Source organism: Podarcis tiliguerta (genome assembly GCF_965153285.1).
Source record: "Podarcis tiliguerta genome assembly, chromosome: 7".
Classification (NCBI taxonomy): Eukaryota; Metazoa; Chordata; class Lepidosauria; order Squamata; family Lacertidae; genus Podarcis; species Podarcis tiliguerta.
This window is the reverse complement of record NC_139540.1, coordinates 2,946,813-2,960,102: the sequence shown is the minus strand read 5'-3', so window position 1 is coordinate 2,960,102 and position 13,290 is coordinate 2,946,813. Positions and strand designations below refer to the sequence as shown.

Below are 13,290 nucleotides of genomic sequence, written 5' to 3'. Positions count from 1 at the left end.
ACCTCTGGTGCCGTTGCCTTCCAAGGACCCCCCAGCAACTTCCTGCTCCACTGCTCCTCTGGTCGATCGTCCCACCAATAAGAGCGGTCTGAGGCATACCCCGCGGGCGATCCCTCCGGGGAACGTGTTTCTAGTGCCGGTTCTTCGTCCGAGGTGAACCCCTGGAACGTGCTGGCTGAAAGTGTGGGTGTGAAAAGCCAGTCGTCGAAATACGCGGCTGGCATGGGCCTGTGTGGGAACAAGGCGTGAAACTCTTCCTTGAGAAGAGGCTCGTCCAAGGCATAGTCCGGCACCCAACGGTTGGCGCTGGCCGGGGTACCTTCGCTGGCGAGAAAATATTCTACTCCCTCTTCCCCCCATCTCGAGTCTAAAATCTCTGTGACCTCGTTGATGGGTTCCCCTCTTGGCGACCCCCTCCTTGTGGGCTGCTCCCTGAGCAGGTCTGGTGCCGTGCCCGGCTCCTGAAATCTGTGAGGTGCTTTGTAGGGCGTGAGTACTGATCTATGGAACACTGGGTGCATTCTGGATCCCTCCGGAAGTGTCAACCGGAAGGCCACTGGGTTGATCTGTGCCTCGACTTTGTAAGGTCCTAGCTGCTTATGTCCGAGCTTCTTCTTCGCTAACGATCTGGTCGGCACTGCCTGGGCTGCCAACCAAACCCAGTCTCCCACCTGTATGTCTTCCCCAACCCTTCTGTGCTTGTCAGCCTGCAGTTTGTATGCGTGCTTTGCTAGTTCTAACTGCCTTCGAAGCTGTTCGTGAACTTCCTGCAACTCTGACGCTAAGGCTTCCGCTGCCTGTGGCTCCCCCTCCCCCAGTCTCTCTAATCCCGGGAAGGTTCTAGGATGCCTCCCGTTGTTGGCGAAGAACGGTGTCACCCCCGTGGACACGTGCTTCGTGTTGTTGTAGGCGAACTCAGCTAGAGGCAGGTAGTCCACCCATGTCGCCGGCTGCTGATTTGCATAGCATCTCAGGTACTGCTGCATGATGGCGTTGACTCGCTCCGCTTGTCCGTTGGTCTGCGGGTGTCTTGCCGACGCTAGGTTGATCTTGACGTTCAGGAAACCCATCAGCTTCTGCCAGAAGTTCGAGATGAACTGTCGGCCGCGGTCGGACAAGATAGATCGTGGCAGACCGTGAACCCTGAACACGTGGTCTATGAACAGTTTGGCGGTCTGTTCCGCTGTGGCCACCTTCGCGCACGGAATGAAGTGGGCCATTTTGGTGAACATGTCCACCACCACTAGCACAGCCGTCTTGCCTCTCGAGCTGGGTAAATCCGTGACAAAGTCCAGGGCCACCCTCTCCCACGGTTCGCTCGGTGTCTGCAGCGGTTCGAGCAGTCCCGCCGGTGGTTTGTGCACTGACTTGGCCCTTTGGCAGGTGTCGCACCTCGAGACGTAATCCGCGACTTCCCCCCGCATCTTGGGCCACCAAAAATCTCTGGCTACTAATTCTGCCGTCTTCTCTTTGCCAAAGTGCCCGGCGGTGGGTGCGTCGTGCAACTGCTGCAGTACTTTCGCGCGGAGGTCGTCTCCCGGTACGTAGATGGCCCCTCTGCGGATGAGCAATCCGTCGCGTATCTGGAACTCATCGTCCGTCGCCATGCCCTTGTGCACCTCCTCCATCTTGGCTTGTGCGAAGGGGTCTTCCTGCAGCGCTCGACGGACAGCATCCAGGTCCACGGTTGCTGAAGCGCACGCCCACGCTTCCGGTGCGAAAATGTGCTTGGCCGCTGCTGGTGCCGCCTCTTCGAGGTATTGCGGCTTTCTGGACAGTGCATCTGCCATGATGTTGCTGTCGCCTGGGATGTACTCTATCCTGAAGTTGAAATCTGCAAAGAACTCCGCCCATCTTATGTGCCGCTGGTTCAAGAAACTTGCCGTACGCCAGTACTCCAGGTTCTTATGGTCCGTGCGAACCTGCACTGTGTGTTTGGCTCCGATGAGGAAGTGCCGCCACGCCTTGAATGCTGCATGAATGGCCAGCAACTCCCTGTCCCAGATGGTGTAGTTCTGCTCTGACTTGCTGAGCTTTCGAGAGTAGAAGGCACACGGTCTCCAGTCCCCAAGCGGGTCTTGCTGCAACAGTACTGCTCCCACGGCTCTGTCCGAGGCGTCCGTTTCAACCCTCATTGGTCTGCTGGGATTCACATGCAGTAGCTGCTCTTCGGACGAGAAGAGACGCTTGAGGTTCTGAAAGGACTGCTCCGCTTGCTCCGTCCAGATGAACTTCTTCTTCTTGGAGCTGAGCGTGTCGGTAATGGCCGCTGTCTGCATCGCGAACCCCTTGATGAACTTGCGGTAAAAGTTGGCGAAACCCACAAACCGCTGGACCTCCTTCCGATTGCGCGGGCTCTTCCAGTCCAACACTGCGCGAACCTTGGCGCTGTCCATGGCGAGCCCCTTGTCCGACAACTTGTAGCCCAGGAAATCTACCTCCTTCCTGTCGAACTGGCACTTTTCCAGCTTGGCGTACAGCCTATGCTCCTGCAGTCTCTGCAGAACTTCCTTGACGTCTCCCTCGTGGGTCTCCTCTGATTCTGAGAATATCAGGATGTCGTCCAAAAAGCAGACGCATTTCTTGTAGAGGAGACCCGCCAGTACGTGATGCATGAAGGCTTGAAAACAGTGGGAGCCATTTTGTAATCCAAAAGGCATAACTCTGTATTCATAGGTGCCCAGGGGCGTGAACATGGCAGTCTTCCACTCGTCGCCTTCCCGTATGCGAATCAGGTTGTACGCCCCTCGCAGATCCAACTTTGTGAAAACGCGTCCTTTCCTCACCGTTGCGAGTAGGTCGTCTATTTTGGGCATAGGAAAGGCCGTGGGCTTGGTCTTGGAATTTAAAATCCTGAAGTCCACTACAAGTCTTTTTTGGGGCGTGTCCTTCTTCTTCACAAAGAATACAGGACTGCCCCCCACTGCCTTCGACTCCCTGATGAAACCGCGCTTCAAGTTGAGGTCTATGAACTCCCTGAGTTCCTGCAGCTCGTCTTCAGACATGGAATACAGTTTCCCGGTTGGCAGCGTCGCCCCTGGCAGGAGGTCAATCTTGCAGTCATAGGGCCTGTGGGGAGGCAGCTTGTCCGCTTCTTTCTCGCAGAAAACCTCCAAAAACGCTGCATACTTGAGTGGCACTGCTTGCAGCGTGCCTAATAGTAGCTGCGGGTCATCCTCTTCCCCTTCCGGGCTAGGTAGAATGCAATGTTCCGCACAGTAGGAGGAGCCGAAGGTCAGTTGGCGCTGGTACCACGCCAATGCTGGGCTGTGCCTGTGCAGCCAACTCATGCCCAATACTACAGGCGTGTCCGACAGGTGGGTGACATTGAAGCTGATGACTTCTCGGTGATTCCCAATTTGCATCACCATCGGAGGCGTTTGCTGCACCACCTGCCCCCCCAGCAATTCCCTGCCATCCACCGTGACAACCTTCAGAGGCAGCATGGCTGGCAGTAGTGCTATGTTGTGCTGTTGAATAAAATCCAGTCCTATGAAGTCTGCGTTACTACCAGAGTCAATGGTAATCGGCACTTCCATAGTGAGTCCATTGGGCAGTTGGAGCGATGCTGTAAGCTGCACCACTGGTTTGGGTGGGAGGGGGTCTGTGGGTTGCAAAATTTCTGGGGATTGCTTCACTGACTTGTCTGGCTGGACCCCAGTGCCTCTTCCTCCAGCCAGACTCTGTCGTTTCCCTGCTGTGGTTCTCTCTGCTGAGTTGCGTCTGTGACTGTTGCAGAGGCTGCAGTGTGCTTATGGAGCCTCTGGGGACACTCTTTCGCCATGTGCTGAGCACTGTCGCAGATGTAGCACTTCCTGTTCCCTCTAGGAAGCTTCGCTTTGACTGCTCCCGGTGTTAGGGCTCTGGTAGCTGACTGAGCCCTGGCGCCTCCAATCTCCATCGGTTCTTCTCCCCCTCCCTGCGAAGGTGTGGATTGCGCACGCGCTGCATCCTTGGGAAAGAGGGGAGGTGCTCTCACTGGCGTACGTCCCCAACGTCCTTCTTCTCTGTTCCATGGACGTTCTTCCAGACGCACCCCAATCTCCAGCGCCCGCTGGACCACTTGCTGAGTGCTCTTTGGTCTCTCCCCCCTTGCAATCTCATCTTTCACATTTGCATTCAAGCCTTCCCAAAAAAGGTCTCTGACTGGAGCAGAATCTTTCTCCCATCCCAGCGCATGGACTAATCCAAAAAAGCGGGAATGGTACTGCCTCACACTGGCTCTGCCTTGTTTGAGCCCATGTATGTCTTTTCTGGCAATATCGATGTCTATCTTTGATAAAAAACACGAATCCATCGCTTTAATGAAGGCATTCGCATCTTGGAGCGCCGGATCTTTGTCTCTCCACAAATTCCTCAGCCACGCTTTGGCTTCCCCATGCAAATGGGACAAGATAAACCCCACTTTCTCTCGCTCATCTCTAAAGTCTTTTTCTAGCAGATCCAGCGCAAACAGCAGATCTGCTCGGAAGTTAGGGTACTGCTGTAAACTCCCGTCGAAATGAGATACAAGGCTGCCTCCTCTTCTCCCCAGCCCAATGCCCTCTGATTTGGGTCCCGGTTGCCCCTGTTTAGAAAGCACTTTCAACCTGGCTTGGAGATCCTTGTAGGCGGCAGCTGCTTCCTCCTCCCTTTTCCTGGACACACGTACCTCCGCGTTGAGTTGTGTCACTGCATTTTGCAGTTCTATTAGATGCTGTTCTGTCGTCATCTTGCCTGACTCTTGTGAGCTCGCAAAGCACCACTCCTCTTCCCTCGCTGCGTCCCTCACGTTACGAGGTTCTTGGTGCAAAATTTTTTGTTGAGATGGAGCTTACTGTCAGAGCTGGCTCCAGGTCCCAGCTCACAGAGGACCAACGTTAGCCGGTAGTAATATACAAAAGTCTTTATTGAAGTACAGTTTCCATTCTCAAGCCGGAGCGCCCCAGCTCTACGTCTAGGGTTTAGACCGGCGAAGCTCCATCTGAATCTCCGCCCCCTGTACACCAGTTTAACATTCTAGCCTTACTCCACCTCTTCCGTCTCTCCTTTCTCCTCTGGGTCCTGCTACCCCCCGGGGTCCCTTCCTTCCTGGATTCTTCTGACGCAGACGTTGACCCCCCTGACTCCTCCCTCTCTCTTCGGCGGGCTTTGGGACCTGGCTCCCTATCCGGGCTGCCAACTGCGCCGCCCTCCTGTACATTTGAACTTGGCGCGCGCGCCCAGCCTTCAACCTTCCTCTTGACCGTTTCCTCGCTCCCCGATGTAGGCGTGGCCAGTCCTCCCTCCTGTCCTTCTGCTGGTAGCGCGCCGCCTGATCCCGATGCCTGGGACTCCTCCCCCCTACTGCACTCTGGTGTGGACGCTGGTCCTGATTTCCAGCTGCTGCTCTCTGAGTCCCCTCTGGCCCCTTCTTCCTGGGGTGTCCCCCTAGGCACCCCCCTTGCCCTGACCATGGGAGCCTCTTTCTGTGAATCTTCCGATTCGCTGGAAAGACTCAGAGACCTCGGACCGCTGTCATCGCTGACATTTCCTTCGGACTCCTCCCCCTCGCTCTCCATTTCCTGTGCCTCTGCTCCTGAACCCCTGACAGGAGCCAATGTAGGTTTTTCAGGACTGGGGTCATATGGCTGGCGAACACATGAGTGAAATTCCAATTAGGCTGTTAAATTCCAAGAATTGGCTCCTTTGCTCGAAAGGGGCACTGCCTCCCGCTAGAGGTTATGGGGAGGGGAATGTCTGCCAAGTCTCCCTGCAGCCCCCTATGCCATCTTCCTCGTAGCCCCACAACCCTTTACAGGGGCCCAGAGGGTTGCAAGGTTAAAGTTGTTGCTCCTTCCATGGGCTTCTCCCGTGAGCGGAGCTCAGCTCATGGAAGCTCGAGCTCCAAGCTGCAATGCCTTGGAGTTAATTGGAAGACACTGAAGTGCGCTTTCTGTGGTTGCGCCCACAGAATGGAAGCTGGCAGGGCGTGCTGTATGGTGAGCTGACTTCTGGTGCCCCACAGGGTGAGGAGGGGAGGGTGCCTGGGGGCCCCGTGCCACCCACCTCGTCCAGCTGAAAGAAGGGCTCCGCCATGTCGCTGAAGGGATCCCGGAGGTAGTTGCACATGAACTCCCGGACTTTGGCAATGTCACTTGCCCACGGCTCCTGGGGGGAAAGGTAAGGAGGGGAGCGTTGTAAGTAAGAAGCGCCTCTTTCACGCCAAAAGGTCCGTAAGGAATTAACAAATGCTCAGTAATGATTTTTGCGTGAAAGAGAAAACGAACTTGTAAAACCTGGATCTGAAGATTGAAAAAATATACTAGTTTATAGGAGACAGAATGGTTGGCTGTTATCTGGCTACAGGACAAAGAGCCGGAAAAGACAGTCTTTTATCTTTATTTATCTTTATTTAATCCTTTTTTCTCTTCTCTCTCTTTCCCCTCTTTGGCCCTCTCTCTCTCGTTAGTTATTTCTTTTCCTCCTTTCTGTCCTTGCTCTTTCTTATATTAAGTAAGTAAGTAAGTAAGTAAATAAATTTTAATTTATACCCCGCCCTTCCCGGTTCAGAAAACCGGGCTCAGGGCAGCTAACAAGAAATTTAAAACACTTAATTGATGCAACAAAAAACAGCATAAAATACAGTATAAAACGTGAATAACAATAAATTCAGAATTCAAAATCAATTTAGGGGGGAAATCCATCCAATAAACGTTAGATGATCACCAGGGCTAGCTGGCTGAATTAGTCCTGCTTTATTTTTGCTTTATTAGTAGCTGCTTTATTTCAGTATATTATAAAAAATATACTTTGTAATGGGTATGTACTGTATTTCTGTATGTCTTTGAATATATGTCAATAAAAAACTATAAAAAATAATAATTAAAAAGGTATGTAAGAGCGACATCAGAGCTCATCACAGACAGACTCTGGGTGAAATCTCTCCAGGCTGAAAACGAATCCTGTGATTGCTTTAACTGGAGAAATCCAACCTTCATTGCAAGGCAACAGAGAGGACCCAACTGGTAGAGCACAGCCTTCTCCAAGCAGGTACCACTGCAGCTGTTTTGGTCTATATTTCCCATCACGTCCTAGGACTCTCGTACCTACGGGACCGCCTCTCCCGGTATGCCCCGCGGGGGACCTCAAGGTCCATAAACAGAAACACCCTAGAGGTCCCGGGCCCTAAGGAAGTCAGATTAGCTTCAGCCAGAGCCAGGGCCTTTTCAGCACTGGCCCCGGCCTGGTGGAACGCTCTGCCTCATGAGACCAGGGCCCTGCAGGATCTGATTTCTTTCCGCAAGGCCTGTAAGACAGAGTTGTTCTGCCTGGCCTTTGGCTTGGAATCAACTTGATTCCCTCCCTTTCTTTCCTTTTTCCTTTCTCCTTCCGTGTTGGAACTCCTATTTGGGGACTTCCCTGGCTTTTTTCTGGCCCACGTAGGGCCAGTTTGGATAGTTGGCCTTGATGAAGACTTGACGTTTTCATCCCCAAAAAAGTTTTTGATTTGAGTTCCTACTGAAATGAGGCTGCATTTTAATGTTGTATTTGAATCTTGTTTTTAAGTTGTATTTTAATCAGTTGTTTTTATACCTGGTGTTAGCCACCCTGAGCCCGGTCTTGGCTGGGGAGGGTGGGGTATAAATTATTTTTTTATTATTATTATTATTATTATTATTATTATTATTATTCCAGCCAGCAATCGCCATGATGTTAGCTGCTTTCACAGTGCAAGAGCACCAAGCGGTTGGTTGATTTATGGCCGGCTCCGATAAGGTCTCCTATGTCCTACCTGCCGGCTGTCAGTTACCAAGGAAAGCTGGTTAATGCGTTACTTTCATGGGACAAGCAGATATTTCTCTGTCGTGCTACTTTGAGCCGGAGAGGCTCTCCCAAGCCCAACCTTCCTCCACAGAATTAACTACCGTATTTTTCGCTCCATAAGACACACTTTTTTCTTCCTAAAAAGTAAGGGGAAATGTCTGTGCGTCTTATGGAACGAATGTGTGGTCCCTGGAGCCGAATTGCCCAGGGACAAAAAGCAGATCATGCTCTTTTTTTGAAAGAGGGAAGTGGGTGTTCAAACAAAGCCGCTGATCAACAAGCGATCGGGAGGTAGATAAGGCTGCTGGTAAAGGAGGCTGCCTGGGAGGGGGCGGGAGGTAAAGACAGCGAACTTGCAAGGAGAGGAGACAGGAATACTAAAGCAATGAGGAGAGAAATTAGAAAAAAAGGAGGAGCAAAAAACTGCTCCAGCTAAGGAAAAGACACTAAGGCAAACAAGAGGGAAGGGGGTGTTGAAAGGAAGCAGCTGATCGGCAAGCGATCGGGAGGGAGATAAGGGAGGCTAGTGATAAAGGAGGCTGCCTGGGAGGGGGGAGGTAAAAGCCCATGGATCCTCAGGATTTTTGCATTGGGTCACCCCAAATTCACCATCAGATCACATAGCATGTCCATGGCTACAGCCTGCACCAAAAAAACACACGCAGCCACTGTTGCGTGGGGACGCAATGGCGCAAAAACATGGTTACAAAGCACAGATCCACATGCACCTCAGGATTTTTGCATTGGGCTACCCCAAACTCACTGTCAAATCACATGTCTGTGGCCACAGCATGAACCACAAAAATCATACATCCATTTTTTCATTCAGAATATTTTATTTCTTGTTTTCCTTCTCTAAAAACTAGGTGCGTCTAATGGTCAGGTGCGTCTTATGGAGCGAAAAATACGGTAAGCGCTCCTCTCTTTGCAAATACCTTCTGGTCATATTGCAGGAACTTCTGGAAGTCGTACAGCGTGATCTGGCAGAGTTCTGGCCGGTCCACGTTACTAGGGAGAGAGTTGAAGAGAGAAAGAGAGTGGCCACACAAATCCACCTGGCGATGCCCCATAAACCCAGCCACAAAAACCCAAAAACCCATGCACAGGACATTTTGTGAAGTCTGAGCGTGTTCATAAGACGAGAAAACTGGAGCAGTTGAAACCCATGCATTTATCTGAGATGGCTTTCCAGAAAACTAGACAAATCCCTTGGGGTTAGTATACTCTTGGTCATATATAGAACCTCCTTGTGCCGTAGCAGTATACCACCAGACACCGCTTACTGGGACTCACAAGGAGAGTGCTGCTGTTGCACTCATCTTTCTGGGTTAACTACTTTGGGAAAGTGGAGCGTGGGCTGGAAGGTTTTACCCAAATCTTGTGTTTCAAAGAAGCTGCTATCACCTTTTCAGCTTCTTTCTAACAGCCTTCTCGAACCCAGTGCCCCCCCCCAGAAGATTGGGGTGTTTTACAACTCCCACCAGCCCCAGGCAGCATGGACTTATGATGGCTGTGTGTGATGGGAGTTGTAGTCCAGAAAATCTTGCGGGCACCAGGTTGGCAGCTCACCAAACCTGCCAACACCCTTCTTGACCTGTGCCACTTTTTTCGTTTCAACGAACACATGGAGACTCAGGCCAAGAGACAGGAGGTGAGCGATCCCAGGCTCAGGGAGGTTCCTACTTACCGTAAGGGGAAAGACAACTCCAGTTGCTCAATTATCTGAAACGTAAAGAAGCGACACAGCAATTAGCAATGCAATCAGGACATGGGCAATAATCTTTATTAGTTTTCCGGTTACATACTCCACATACACATAGAATCATAGAATCATAGAGTTGGAAGAGACCACAAGGGCCATCGAGTCCAACCCCCTGCCAAGCAGGAAACACCATCAGAGCACTCCTGACATATGGTTGTCAAGCCTCTGCTTAAAGACCTCCAAAGAAGGAGACTCCACCACACTCCTTGGCAGCAAATTCCACTGTCGAACAGCTCTTACTGTCAGGAAGTTCTTCCTAATGTTTAGGTGGAATCTTCTTTCTTGTAGTTTGGATCCATTGCTCCGTGTCCGCTTCTCTGGAGCAGCAGAAAACAACCTTTCTCCCTCCTCTAGGTGACATCCTTTTATATATTTGAACATGGCTATCATGTCACCCCTTAACCTCCTCTTCTCCAGGCTAAACATGCCCAGCTCTCTTAGCCGTTCCTCATAAGGCATCGTTTCCAGGCCTTTGAGCATTTTGGTTGCCCTCCTCTGGACACGTTCCAGTTTGTCAGTGTCCTTCTTGAACTGTGGTGCCCAGAACTGGACACAGTACTACTCCAGGTGAGGTCTGACCAGAGCAGAATACAGTGGCACTATTACTTCCCTTGATCTAGATGCTATACTCCTATTGATGCAGCCCAGAATATGATGCAACATAATGTGTTGCATTTTACATTTATACTTGCTCCTAAGTGCTGACTTCGCTCCTTCCTTCTTCTGTTTTTTTATATCACATATAATTTTATCGCATTATTTCCATCCATTTTGTATATTGTTATTCATTTTCCCTATTTGTCCATAGTATATCCATAAACTCTTGGTCATGCTGGCCACATGACCCGGAAGCTGTACGCCGGCTCCCTTGGCCTGTGAAGCGAGATGAGCGCCGCAACCCCACAGTTGGTCATGACTGGACCTAATGGTCAGGGGTCCCTTTACCTTTACCTATATCCATAAACAAACAAATCTTCCTGTTTATACAATTCTTGTTGTCTGTCTGTATTCATTTACAACTACTGTTAGTTATATTAATCTCCTTATACGTTTTGCTTCTTATTATTTTCATTATCCACCGCTTTTCTTAATCTTTCCCATTATGAGGTTTATTTCCAATTCTACTGGTTTCCCTATTTCATCTTATCTCTCCTATATACGACATAAATTTTTCCCTTTCTTTTTGAAATGTTTCCTCTCCCTGTTGTCTAATTTTCCCTGTTAATTTGGCTATTTCTGCATATTCCATTACCTTCTGCCGCCATACTTCTACGGTTGGTATTGAGGCTGCAAATGTTTATACGTTTTATTTTTTTGCCATTTCAGATTCAGACAATGCATAAAAGGAGGACAGGGCAGCAAACTTTAACCAGTCGGTTGACACTTTAAGGACAAATTTTTAAGCAGCACCCCAGTTAACGGCAAACCATCGCCAGAGGTGTGAAAGGGAGATGTTTTGGCCAAGTTTGGTGAAGAAAACGATACGCATACCAGCCGCATCTCTGAGGCTGGGGGTGCTATGAGGACCTTAGGGGGAAAGGATCCTTTCTTGGCATTTGGTCACTCAAGTGTCACCCCCTCAAGAGAGCAATGCCTGACTCTGCTGGACAAAAAGGACTGCGCTCTTTCTGCACCGGGAGGGCGTTCCACAAGCCGGGCGCCACCACCGAGAAGGCCCTCTGCCTCTCCCGTCAGATGTCAAGGAAATAAACAACTATCTGACTTTAGAAGACATCTGAAGGCAGGCCCTGTTTAGGGAAGTTTTTAATGTTTAATGCTGTATTATGTTTTTAATATTTGGTTGGGAGCCTCCCAGAGTGGCTGGGGAAACCCAGCCAGATGGGCGGGGGTATGTATGTATGTATGTATGTATAAATAAATAGCATTATTACATATCAATATTATTAAATATCAATATAAAGTACCTCCACTTACGTATCCCTCCGGTTACATAAACTTTGGGATACGTAAGCAACAAACCTAGAAGTATATTTTCGGGTTATTACTGCGCATGCATGCGCAGAAGCGGTCCCTCCGGTTGCGGAAACCTTGGGATCCAACTGGAGCTCCGGAAGGGATCCTGTCCGCAACCGGAGGTACTACTGTATTTTTATTGTTGTTGTTGTTGTTGTTGTTATTCTCAGGCTGGCTTTCTAAAAAGTGTGAGAAAACCCTGCAACTATCACAAGAAAGGAACCACCCAAAAAAAGAACTTTTACTCTCTCTTTTTTTAAAGCTGGTCAATAAAAAATCTACAGCAGCTCAACAGAACTCAAAACAGAGTGTCCCAAATGCCCTTACCGATTTCTGAGCATCAAACATCAGGTTTTTATAGAAGTGTGCAAAGTGGCTGAAGGTGATTTCATTCCGGACTTCGACCTCCTACGTCGGCAGAGGACAAAAAGGGAAAGGGTTAATGAGGCTTGCTTTGACTGAGCACGGATCAGGCCCCCACTCCCTCACCGGCAGTCCTTGCATCTCAGGTAATGTAATGCTGGAGCCTTTTAGGTTGGCTAAATGCAGAGTCAGCCCGGGAGGAGTGGGACCCTGTGCTACTGGCCCCGATCCCAACACTGTGAGTGCTGCCCACCCTTCCTTCTCGGAAGACACATGCCCAGTGCAATTAAAGGTAAAGGTACCCCTGCCCGTTCGGGCCAGTCTTGACAGACTCTAGGGTTGTGCGCCCATCTCACTCAAGAGGCTGGGGGCCAGCGCTGTCCGGAGACACTTCCGGGTCACGTGGCCAGCGTGACATCGCTGTTCTGGCGAGCCAGAGCTGCACACGGAAACGCCGTTTACCTTCCCGCTAGTAAGCGGTCCCTATTTATCTACTTGCCCCCGGGGGTGCTTTCGAACTGCTAGGTTGGCAGGCGCTGGGACTGAACAACGGGAGCGCACCCCGCCGCGGGGATTCAAACCGCTGACCTTTCGATCAGCAAGCCCTAGGCGCTGAGGCTTTTACCCACACCGCCACCCGCGTCCTGCCCAGTGCTTTTTACCAAAGTTTGTGTTGCCTTTTTGCTCTCCTTATTTAAACCAGACTTCCGTTTTCAGAAGGAAGTCGTATATTCTGCCTAAAAGCTTCCTTGACTCGGCTCATTAGGCATGCTGGCATCCTCTTAGCCTTTCCCGATTCCAGCTAAGCTCCTGTCATTGTGGTTTGGAATATCCCCAAGCAGCCCAGACTTTCTCCGTCAGCTTCCTTTTTAGCAGACCCCTCACTGCCAAGAGATTTCCTCTTCTGAGGTCCAGAGCAAGAAGGGAAAACGAGGAGAGGGGTTTCCTTACCAGAAGCTTGTCCCGGAGGAATCTCATGTTAGGCACGCGGTAGTTGACCTGGGGCAACATGGCCTTCAGATCCTTGGGGGTGATGCTGCAATACAGAGAGAGGAACATGGAGTCAGGGGTCTCCACTGCATGTGACAGAGACGCAGAGAAGAAAGCCCCCTCCCCCCCAATTCTTTTCTGGACCGGCCAGGATCTACTCACCCTTGCACTGCAGGCCCAAAATGGTACCCCCATTTTAAAAAACTTATATATGATCAAGATTTAATATATATTTATAATTGCCGCTATATCTGAATTGTCTTTGTTATATCCAATTGCAATTCAATGTATTCCTGTTGTGTTTTATGATTTTCCTGATACAGTGGTACCCTGCAAGACAAATGCCTCGCAAGACGGAAAACCCGCTAGACGAAAGGGTTTTCCGTTTTTCGATGCTCTTCGCAGGATGAATTTCC

The 13,290-nt window shown here is 50.4% G+C and overlaps 1 protein-coding gene and 1 long non-coding RNA gene across 2 annotated transcripts in view; both read right to left on the bottom strand.

Moving 5' to 3' along the window:
- The window catches only part of LOC310681315 (1-phosphatidylinositol 4,5-bisphosphate phosphodiesterase gamma-1-like), a 109,651-nt gene that overhangs the window by 54,494 nt on the left and 41,867 nt on the right, over positions 1-13,290 (bottom strand). The window contains exons 4-8 of the mRNA XM_083449002.1: positions 12,836-12,920; positions 11,849-11,929; positions 9,473-9,507; positions 8,721-8,793; positions 6,028-6,129 (exon numbers count right to left, since the gene is read on the bottom strand). Coding sequence (XP_083305128.1) covers positions 6,028-6,129; positions 8,721-8,793; positions 9,473-9,507; positions 11,849-11,929; positions 12,836-12,920 — 376 coding nt within the window. The remainder of the gene's footprint in view (positions 1-6,027; positions 6,130-8,720; positions 8,794-9,472; positions 9,508-11,848; positions 11,930-12,835; positions 12,921-13,290) is intronic.
- On the bottom strand, positions 8,243-8,691 carry LOC310681408. The gene is made up of 2 exons (XR_014513256.1): positions 8,514-8,691; positions 8,243-8,359 (listed from the first exon to the last, which is right to left on the bottom strand). It is a non-coding gene; the product is annotated as an uncharacterized lncRNA (long non-coding RNA).